Here is a 10579-nt window from a genome sequence, read left to right as displayed (position 1 = left end):
TGGGACTGCCTACCTGCCTCAGGACCTCCAGGCTGGGAGGCCCATCACACCCGCGTGCAGCGTCACCCTGTGTCGGCTCCCACCGCTGCACCCTGGGGCCACTTCCCCCTTGTCCTTGTCCAAGGCCCTGGGGAGTGCTGCCCTTCTTGAGGCCATTCTTCCCCGGCCCCTCCTCCCTTCCGTTTCCGTGGCCCTGGCTGGCGGGCTAGACAGGGGGGGCCCCCCGGCAGGCATCGGAGGCTCCTGCCCGCCCCTTCCCCTCTGTGGCCCGCCCCAGGGCCTGGGCCAACTGAAACCTCAGGAGGAGGAAGCATCGAATCAGGAACTGGCCCGTTGGCAGGGTTGGCTGGGCCTGAGTCGGTCTTCGGTGGCCCCCGGAGCAGCTGCCTGAGCGGTAACTCTCCTGAGGCCCAGGAGGTGGTGGGCGGTGGGCAGGGAGCAGGGGCAGCGGGCTGGATCCAGGCAGACAGGCATCACACCCGGTGGGGCAGGGGTGGCCCCAGGAGCAGGGCACAGGCTGTCGCTGGCTGGGGCAGGCTCGGCCCTGCCAAAGACCCTGGGCGCACACACCCCTGCTGGGTGGAAGGGCCCAGAGAGGGAGGCTCTGGGTGGTTCCTGTTCTAGGACTGAGAAGGGATCCCCTGGCGCCAGGCCTTGGCCTGGGACACAGGAAGCAGTGAGAGCCAGTCCCAGGCCAGGCCGGCGTTTTGTACCTGTGGCTGCATTTGGGCAGGACAGGCCCCCACCTCCTGCCTATCTGCAGCTCCTATTGGCCTGGCAGCCCCCAGTCTCCCTGTCCTACTTCTCCCTCTCCAGCGGTGGCCTCTCTGCTGTGTCCCCAGGACAGCACTATGGGCTTCTCTTCAGAGCTGTGCAGCCCCAAGGGCCATGGGGCACTTCAGCAAATGCAGGAGGCCGAGCTCCGGCTGCTGGAGGGCATGAGGAAGTGGATGGCCCAGCGGGTCAAGAGTGACCGGGAGTATGCCGGGCTGCTGCACCACATGTCCCTACAAGACAGTGGGGGCCAGAGCCGGGGCGGCCCCGACAGCCCCATCGGCCAGGTGGGGTTCCATGGCCTCTTTACCCCTTCCCAGCCCTCTCCCCAGGAATTCCTGTGGTCCCTGGGACATCAGCCTGCCCCTTCCTTTCCCGAAGTTCCCTGGGTGGGCTTGGGAGCCACCGTCCTCCACGCGCTGTCTCACCCTTCGTGTGCTGCAGTCCTGGGCAGAGATCACCAGTCAGACGGAGGGCCTGAGCCGACTGCTGAGGCAGCACGCGGAAGACCTGAACTCGGGGCCCCTCAACAAGCTGAGCCTGCTGATCCGGGAGCGGCAGCAGCTGCGCAGGACCTACAGTGAGCAGTGGCAGCAGCTGCAGCAGGATCTCACCAAGGTGGGTGGGGAGCCTGGTCATTTCTACCTGCATTTCGAGCCTCAGAGGGCTGGTTTTGCACAAGAGCCCCTCAATTCACAGGGAAGTGAAAGCGCTGACCACAAGGCCTGCTCCCAGGGCCTGCTCCAGCTCCACCACAGCTTCCTTCCCATCTCTCCCCACGAGGGCTGACCTGCAGCAGGGCTTCTCCGTGAATTTTCTGTCACCCTACTGTGTGCCTGGACACAGTGCTTGGAGTACAAGGATGAGTAGTCCAGCCATTGCCTGCGGGGAGCAGGATCTGTGACTTGCCTCCCGCACTGCACCAGCTGGCCCTGGGGCTGAGAGGCAGTTGGAGAGAGATGACGCTGGTCTGTCTGCCCTTGGCCTAGGTGGGCTCCTCCCAGGGTCCCAGAGACTCCACACAGCAGCAACGTGGCCCCAACAGAGAGGTTAAAGACCGGGGCTTTGAAGCCATCCTGCCTGCATTTAATCTTGCCCAGCTCCTTGGTCTAGAAGCTGTGTGATTAGAGCTGTTTACGTGTGTGCTTCGCCCTTCTAATTCAATGTGCTAGTTGGCCCCCTGTACCATCCTGCTTCCACCACTGCAAAACCCTGCCTTGCCGTGGACCAACAGCGGCCCCTGGTGGCCAGTCTCGATCCACTCCCTCTCCCAAGAAGCTTATCTAAAAACAGGGTCGGCCTGTTTTTATAGGTACTCTTACTGGGACACAGCTGTGCCCATTTGGCTACTAGAGAGCTGCAATGGTAGAGCTGAGTAATTGCAACAGAAACTGTTTGGCCAGTAAGCCTAAAATGTTTACCAACTGGCCCATGAAAAAGGCTCATTTAGTCTATTTATTTAGCTCAGTTACAGTTAGGGAAACTGAGGGTCAGAGGAGAGGGATGGAACTGAGCTAAAGTATCCCAATGCGCAGACAGGGGAACTGGGATGAGCACTCTAGTCGTGACCATTTATTGTTCCTGCAATCAGGAACATTATTTGCAGGAATCAGTGCAGAATGGAAATGTGCGGCCTTTGTCAAAGCGTTATTGAGAATTTCAAGATGGCATCAGCAGAGCATAACACCAAGCACAGAGTCCTTCTGAGTGTGGAGCTCGGTGCCACATGCCTTCAGCTGGGCCCTGCCTGCCATCAAATACCACCCCAGGCCAAAGAAGGGCAGTTCTGGCCTTCCCAGTCCACTCTGCTTCCCCCAGGGGCTCAGCCTCAACCCAGCTCCTCTGACCCTAACCTCAGCAGCAGAGGCCAGGCCCCGGAGGTCTCCAGGCCCTTTCTGCAGGACGGACTCCGTTATGCTGCCTGCTTGCCCTGTAAGACCTGTCCAGTGTTTTACCTCAGGCAGGAATCGCCCATGCCCTAGGGACCTGCCAACCCACACAGTCTCTTCTCTCTCCTCAGACCCACAGCCAGGACATTGAGAAGCTGAAGAGCCAGTACCGAGCCTTGGCACGGGACAGCGCCCAGGCCAGGCGCAAGTACCAGGAGGCCAGCAAAGGTGTGTGGCTTCCCTCACCGGCAGGGAGGGAGTCCCGAGACAGCCTTGACCTGTCCACAGGTATCCAGGGAGTGGGGAGTGCCCAGACCTCTGTGCTGTCACCCATACCCCCCCCTCACCCGGCAGACAAGGATCGTGACAGGGCCAAGGACAAGTACGTGCGTAGCCTGTGGAAGCTCTTCGCTCACCATAACCGCTATGTGCTTGGTGTGCGGGCTGCGCAGCTGCACCACCAGCACCACCACCAGCTCATGCTGCCTGGCCTGCTCCAGTCACTACAGGACCTGCACCAAGAGATGGCATGCATCCTGTGAGCCCACATCCCACCGTCACCCCCTTACCCTCCTACCATGCCCCAGAGACAAGGTCCAGAAAAGTTCAGTCTTGTGAAAGTAGGTGGTCATGGAATCACGTGAGACCGGGCCCTGGGGCCAAGGACGTTATTTCAGGGCCTCTTATTGCAGGGTCTTATTGTATTTATCGAGCACCCATTCTAGGCTCTGGCAAACAGCAAGAAAAAACGAAAAATACCTGCCTTCTAAGATCAATGGTATTAGAAAAGAGAGAAAAGAAAGTCAATAAGTAAAATAGAAAGCAAGTTAGAAGTGGCAAGTGCTACGGAGAAAAATAAAACAAGAAAGGGGGATTGGGAGGCAGTCATAAATAGAGCGGTCCGAGAAAGCCTCAGAGATGCAGGAGCAAACCAGGGTATGTCGAGAGAAAGATCGTTTCAGAAAGGGGGAGCCGCAGGCCATCGTGAGGACTTTGGCTGTGTTGAGAACAGAATTCAGGGGGCAAGGACGAGGTAGGGAAACCAGACAGGAGGCTTCTGCAGTAATGCAGATCACAGCTCATGGCTGCTCGGACCCAGCGGAAGAGAGAAGTGGTCAGGTCCTGGGTATATTTTGAGGGTGGAGCCAAAATATTTCCCTATGGACCGGAAGTGGGGTGTGAGATAGACGAGTCAAGGATGATGCCAAGGAGTTGGTCCAAAGCACCTGGAAGATTCAATGGCCATTACCTATGGGAAAAATGGGTTCAGGAGACAAGAAAAGGAGTTCATTTTCAACTAGTGGAGTTTGATCTCTGACAGGATGTTCTGAGAAAGTGAATTGTTACTTGAGACTGAAGCTCTGGGGAGGTGCTGGGACCGGAGACATAAGTGTGGGGTCACAGCACATCAATGGCTTATGCATATTGGAGCCCCAGAGCCCGGCTGTCGGGCTGGCAGCCCAGGGCAGGCATGATTGTAGCTCACAGTTAAACAGCGCTTCGTGTGTACCACATACTCTGCACACAGATCTCACTATGACTCCCAGCACCCCCATTACACATAACAGGAAGTAAAGATCAGAAGACATGCAGTGATTTGCCTGTGAGCATTGGGCTGGTGGTAAATGATGAGGTGGGGGCTCAATCCCAGGACCGACTCCAAACTCAGTGTCAGGTCCCCTGAGCTTCTCAGCCTTGCCTAGCCTGAGGCCTCACTGACCAGCGGTCCTGTTTCTGGGCAGGAAAGAGATCCTGCAAGAATACCTGGAGATTAGCAGCCTGGTGCAGGACGAAATGGTGGCCATTCACCGGGAGATGGCTGCGGCCGCTGCCCGCATCCAGCCGGAGGCCGAGTACCATGGCTTCTTGCGACAGTATGGGTAAGCCCCTCCTTGCTCCTGCTGGGCACCCGGGCTGTTGGCTCACTCACTGATGTGGTAATGCCCCCCGCAGGTCCACACCTGAGGTCCCACCCTGTGTCACCTTTGACGAGTCACTGCTCGAGGAGGGTGAACCCCTGGATCCTGGGGAGCTGCAGTTGAACGAGCTGACCGTGGAGAGCGTGCAGCACACGTGGGTGCCGTGGTGCGGGGCCTGGGGTGGACACTGTGCACATAGAGCTGGGGCTTGTCTCGGCTCTGCAGGGCTGCTTCTGAGGGGCTGGCTCTAACACTGCCCTTCCTTGGGGACACAGGTTGACCTCAGTGACAGATGAACTGGCGGCGGCCACCAAGACAGTGTTCAGCCGGCAGGAGGTAGTCAGTCAGCTGCAGCGTGAGCTGCGGAATGAGGAGCAGAACATCCACCCCCGGCAGCGGTGAGTGGGTCCCAGCTACAGCAGCCTCCCGCCCGCCTGCCCACCCCACTGATGGCTGCCGGCTGCATGCTGAGCCCTCTGTTTCCTCACTCCCACCTACCTGCTGGCAGGGTTTACCTGCTGGGCAAGAGGCAGGTGTTGCAGGAGGAGCTGCAGGGGCTGCAGGTGGCGTTGTGCAGCCAGGCCAAGCTGCAGGCCCAGCAGGAGCTGCTGCAGGCCAAGCTGGAGCAGCTGGGCCCCGGTGAGCCCCCGCCTGTGCCGCTCCTGCAGGACGACTGCCACTCCACCTCGTCCTCGGTGAGCGCCCCACCGCCCACTGTGGCCACCCTACCCACCGGCCCAGGCTGCGCTCTTCATTTTCGCCCTCCCCCTCCCCAAGCCTGGCCACTCGCTGACGTCTGTCCCTGGCCCCAGGAGCCGGAGCGGGAAGGGGGAAGGACGCCCACCCTGGAGATTCTTAAGAGCCACATCTCAGGAATCTTTCGCCCCAAGTTCTCGGTGAGTGGAGTCCGGCCAGACCCGCACCTCTGCCCTTCTCCAAGGGGTGTGCCAGGCCAGGGGTCTCAGAGATGTTCCCCCTAAGCCCGTGCCACCGTGTTGTTCAGGTTAGCCATCGGGTGGCCCTAGAGAGGAGGTCCTGCCTATGCAGGTTTTATTGGGGCATCCAAGCACAGATGTCCCCAATCCTGCCACCCCTGCACCCACTTCTTCTTTGCTACCGCATGTGCTGAAGGGACCTGCAGCTTTGACTATCCTATGGCTCTCCCTGCTATGGGAGTGGAAAAGGCAAAAGCTTGGTTTGGGACCAGCCAGCCCGGGCCTCCCATCCCAGCTCTGCTGTCAGCGAGCCCGGGCCAGTCTGTGGCCTGCGGATGGCTCAACCTGCCACTCGGGTGGTTTGGAAGGACTGAAGGGCATGTGAAATAGAGACCCTCCTGACGACCTGGCTGAGTGACACCCCCCCCACTCCTTCCCTGTCCCTGCCCAGCTTCCCCCACCACTGCAGCTTGTGCCTGAGGTGCAGAAGCCCCTGCATGAGCAGCTGTGGTACCATGGCGCCATCCCACGGGCAGAGGTGGCTGAGCTTCTGACACAATCTGGGGACTTCCTGGTGCGGGAGAGCCAGGGCAAGCAGGAGTATGTGCTGTCAGTGCTGTGGGATGGCCAGCCCCGGCACTTCATCATCCAGTCTGCTGATGTGAGTGGGGCCTGGACTGGAGCCCACCCTGCCCTACCCCTCCCAGTCAGCAGGGGAACGACCTTGAGAGTGTAGGAAGGAGTTGCCAGTCTTCGATGCTTTCCTGGCAGAGCTGCTAGGAGCCAGAGAGACCATCTAGTCCCTACAATGAAACAGGCCGAAGCCTTCGGCTCGGGTCCTCCCCTAAAGAGGGGTGGCAGGCGTGTCAGGCACCATCAAGTCCTGCCTTTCTGCAGTCTCTACGCCTCTTGTCCCAGGAAGGCCCTTTCTCCCTGCTGTTCTCCCTCTACCCTCCCAGGGCTCAGGCCTCCTCAGCAGTGGAGGCTACTGACCCCAGGTCCCCCTGCCCCACAGAACCTGTACCGACTAGAAGGCGACGGCTTTCCCAGCATCCCCTTGCTCATAGACCACTTGCTGCGCTCCCAGCAGCCCCTCACCAAGAAGAGCGGTATTGTCCTGAACAGAGCTGTGCCCAAGGTGAGCCCATGCCCAGCCAGCCCACACCGCCCATGGCAGGGTTGGCGAGCGTGGGTCGAGGCACCGAATCGGGCAGGAGGGGCTTTCCAGGTCTCTAGTCTTTGGTCTTCGTACAGGACACGAAGTGACTCCTCATGCTCCAAGGGCTCAGCCTCTTGCTAGGTGTGGAATGTCAAGGCCACTCCCATTCCACAGGCTGGTGCTCATCCAGCTAGGGCTCCTGCCTGGTCTGTGAGGTCATCGAGTGTGATCCTGATACGGTCCAAACCCCATTTTCCAGACTAAGAAACTGAGGTTCCAAGAAATGAAAGACGTAGGCTTTTTGGAGGATGTTTGGTCCTTCAACAGAGCCCAGAATGCCTTCCCTTCACTGACTTCTGACCGCCCAACACTCCCTTCTACAGGACAAGTGGGTGCTGAACCATGAGGACCTGGTGTTGGGCGAGCAGATTGGGCGGGTGAGTTGAGTGCTCTGCCAGCCTCCTGGCTGCCTGCGTTCTCCCTCTCCAGCACTGTCTCCTTCCAGCCCACCACCCATGTCACAAGGAGACCCACTTCAGAGAGTTCTTCTGTCTCCCTGCCTCAGTCTGACTTCCAGCTTATACCCAACTCCCCTCCCAGCCATGCCATGCACCATTCTGCCGGAACCTGAGGGGAAAGTACCTGCCATCAGCACCCAGCCCCACCTTCCCGCACTAGGCCCCTGCCTCCCCACGGAGCTCTTGTGTGCAAGGGGGCACAGATTCTGTTCATGTGAGCCATCAAATAACCTGCTTAGGAAAGAAGTCACTTTCCCGAAAATCGTAACGCTTTTCTAACCCAAGGGAAAGTGACTTGTGGATTTTCCATGTCACCTCTTTTCGTGAACATGGAAAGTCAGAGATGACTTTCCCTACCTGTCCCACGTGGACCTGCATCGATCCCCAGCCAGGGGATAAACTAGAGCTGGGATGAGCAGGTCTGAGCATGGAGTCACTGAGTGAGGGGCAGGTGGGGACAAGGTGGGATGTCTCCTGAGAGAAGGGGACTGTGGCCCAGGGAAGATGGGTAGAAGCCCAAGATCATTTCAGGGGAACTTTGGTGAAGTATTCAGTGGGCGCCTGCGAGCTGACAACACCCTCGTGGCAGTGAAATCATGTCGAGAGACGCTCCCACCTGACCTCAAGGCCAAATTTCTGCAGGAAGCGAGGTAGGTGATAAAATAACAGTCACCGTGGGCGCACATACGAAGCGTTCCTCGGCACGGCGCGATGTGCTTGGTCTGTGGCATGACGTGACCCCCCCCACACCAAGGTCAGAGCGGGCAAGGCTCAGACCGTTCGAGGTCTGCTGGCTTCAGAGGCCAAACTCATCTTTTCTGCTGCCTTTTCCCGTCCTCCCTCGGGTTCCCTGGGGATCACTGGGGAGGGGATCTGTAAGCCCACAAGGTGGGAGCCTAAGCAGCAGCACCTTCCAGGATCCTGAAGCAGTACAGCCACCCCAATATCGTGCGTCTCATTGGCGTCTGCACCCAGAAGCAACCCATCTACATCGTCATGGAGCTCGTGCAGGGTGAGCTGAGAGGGCTGATCTCCAGGAGTGGGGACCCGAGTCCGGCTAGGTCTGCATCCCGGCAGGAGGCTCAATAAGGCTTTCCCCACCTGCCCCCAGGGGGTGACTTCCTGACCTTCCTTCGGACCGAGGGAGCCCGCCTGCGGATGAAGACTCTGCTGCAGATGGTAGGAGACGCAGCAGCCGGCATGGAGTACCTGGAGAGCAAGTGTTGCATCCACCGGTGAGTGAGGGGGCACAGGCCTCATGTAGCCGATGCCAGCCCCCCGATAACTCCCACCCAGGTGCATGCAGGGAGCAGCCCTTCTTCATGGCAGTGTCTAGAGTGCCCAGGTCATGAGGTGACAGGTGCTGCGTGGACCGGTGGCTGAGTGAACCCCTTTCTTGCTTCACCCAGGGACCTGGCTGCTCGGAACTGCCTGGTTACAGAGAAGAATGTCTTGAAGATCAGTGACTTTGGGATGTCCCGGGAGGAAGAGGACGGGATCTACGCCGCCTCAGGGGGCCTCAGACAAGTCCCTGTGAAGTGGACGGCACCTGAGGCTCTTAACTATGGTACCTGGGCCTTGTCCACCCTGGGTGCGGCTCGAGGCTGGGTCTGCCTCGCTCTGGCTGACGGACATGGGTGGCTCGTTCATGCCGCCTTGCCTCCTTGCAGGCCGCTATTCCTCCGAGAGCGACGTGTGGAGCTTTGGCATCTTACTCTGGGAGACCTTCAGTTTGGGGGCCTCCCCCTACCCCAACCTCAGCAATCAGCAGACCCGGGACTTCATAGAAAAGGGTAAGGGAACCCTGCTGAGCGACAGCAGCCTGAGAGCCAAGCACTCATCCTGGTGCTGCAGCTGGCTTCTTCCCAGTCCCCTGACCTTCCCACTGGGGCAGAATAAGAATAATCCTGTAGCTGCCACTGAGTGAGTCCCTGATGTGTGCCAGGCCATACGTTACTTCATTTACTCTTCACAACAGGTGAGGTAGGGAATAATATGTCCCTTTTACAGGAGAAAAAAAACTGAGGCTTACAGAGGTTATACAACTTGCACACGGTGGGATTGTGATTAGGACCTCTGCGTCCTTGGGGCTCTCAGTGGGGAGGAGCAGTTCTTTAGGAACAGTGTGGCTTAAGCAGCTCCCATTACTCACGGATGTCCCCCGAGGCTGCCAGGGGCCCTCAGATGCCCTCCTCACGCGGGGGGTGTCGTGCCTGTCCTCATAGGGGGCCGCCTGCCCTGCCCCGAGCTGTGTCCCGATGCTGTGTTCAGGCTCATGGAACAGTGCTGGGCCTACGAGCCCAGGCAGCGGCCCAGCTTCAGCACCATCTACCAGGAGCTGCAGAGCATCCGAAAGCGACATCGGTGAGGCTGGGCCCTCTTCTCAAGCCAGAGGCCTCTGTCGGCAAGACTGTACCTCCTCCCCACTTCCAGCTCACACCATGGGATGACTCTTCACGGTCCTGGACTCTGGCCACTGGCATATGTGCTGCGGGTGGGGATGCAGCTCCGTGTCTGCTGTGCATCCCTGTTCCTGCCAGGCCTCCTCTTCCAGGCAGAAGTAATAAAACCACTTGTGCCTGTCAAGTGCTCTTTGGCATGTGCGCCCCCCTGGAGGGCGGGTCTTAGGAGGAATGGAGGGCCTGTACTGCGGCCATGGGGAAGGAGGATGGCCAGTGTTCAGGGGGCAGAACTGACACGGTTTGGTAGCTGTTGGATGTGAGAGGCGAGGAAGAGGGAGAGATCAGGATGATATACAGGCTTCTGACCAGATGGTGGTGTCATTCCTGAAATAGGATCTCAAGCAGAGGAGCAGAGCTGCAGGAGGATGGTGAATTTGGAGATGTTGTGTTTGAGGGGCCTCTGGGGATGTTAGGTGTGACATATAGATCTGGAAGCCCAGCCAGAAGTAAAGGCTGGCACTGGAGGCCTAAACGTCATTAACTGACAAATGTTGGAGAACAGCTGACACTAAGGATGTATACAACCGTCGCGTGAGATTCAGTAGAGAGGAGAGAGTCGGGCAAAGTTAGAGCCCCACTCAAAGGAGACTGGTGTGGCTGAAGAGAAAAATTGCTTCTTAGAGAGTTTATCTCTCAGGCGAGCTTCCTGAGCAAGGGGGTAGCAGAGCAGGGAGCTCTCACCTCCTCTCCTAAGTCCCCCAGAAATCTATAAAATTATCTAAAACTTTCCTAGCAGCAACAGGGAAGGTTGAGAAGATAAGAAGGGTGAACAAATTGAAAAGCAGAAACAGGAAAGATATGTAGCACCAAAGAACAAAGCAGTAAGAACTTTGAGGCAAAATGGCCACCCTTCAAGAAAGTTTAGGAAGCGGATGACATCTGTTTCCAAAGAGATAAAAGCCCTATAACTTCTTTAAACATGA

General features: G+C 58.2%; 1 protein-coding gene across 2 annotated transcripts; it reads left to right on the top strand.

Annotated features, from left to right (window-relative positions):
* The first annotated feature begins 244 nt into the window (after positions 1-244).
* FES (FES proto-oncogene, tyrosine kinase) lies at positions 245-9780 on the top strand. Of its 2 annotated transcripts, XM_039858176.1 has the most exons (19): positions 245-394; positions 843-1061; positions 1219-1392; positions 2795-2891; positions 3018-3201; positions 4406-4543; positions 4617-4736; positions 4858-4980; positions 5091-5277; positions 5395-5478; positions 5969-6178; positions 6533-6655; positions 7060-7113; positions 7726-7844; positions 8112-8206; positions 8306-8429; positions 8604-8761; positions 8865-8987; positions 9420-9780. In XM_039858176.1, exons 2-19 carry the CDS (start codon positions 852-854, stop codon positions 9560-9562), a joined length of 2466 nt encoding a protein of 821 aa, XP_039714110.1. In that variant the 5' UTR covers positions 245-394; positions 843-851; the 3' UTR covers positions 9563-9780. The 2 variants fall into 2 exon arrangements, with proteins under 2 accessions (XP_039714110.1, XP_039714111.1); XM_039858177.1 differs by lacking the exon at positions 5969-6178.
* The last annotated feature ends 799 nt before the right edge of the window (positions 9781-10579 follow it).

Source organism: Pteropus medius, unplaced genomic scaffold, assembly GCF_902729225.1.
Source record: "Pteropus medius unplaced genomic scaffold, Ma_sr-lr_union100, whole genome shotgun sequence".
NCBI lineage: Eukaryota > Metazoa > Chordata > Mammalia > Chiroptera > Pteropodidae > Pteropus > Pteropus medius.
Note: the sequence above shows the minus strand (reverse complement) of the source record. Positions and strands in the feature narration are given on the sequence as shown.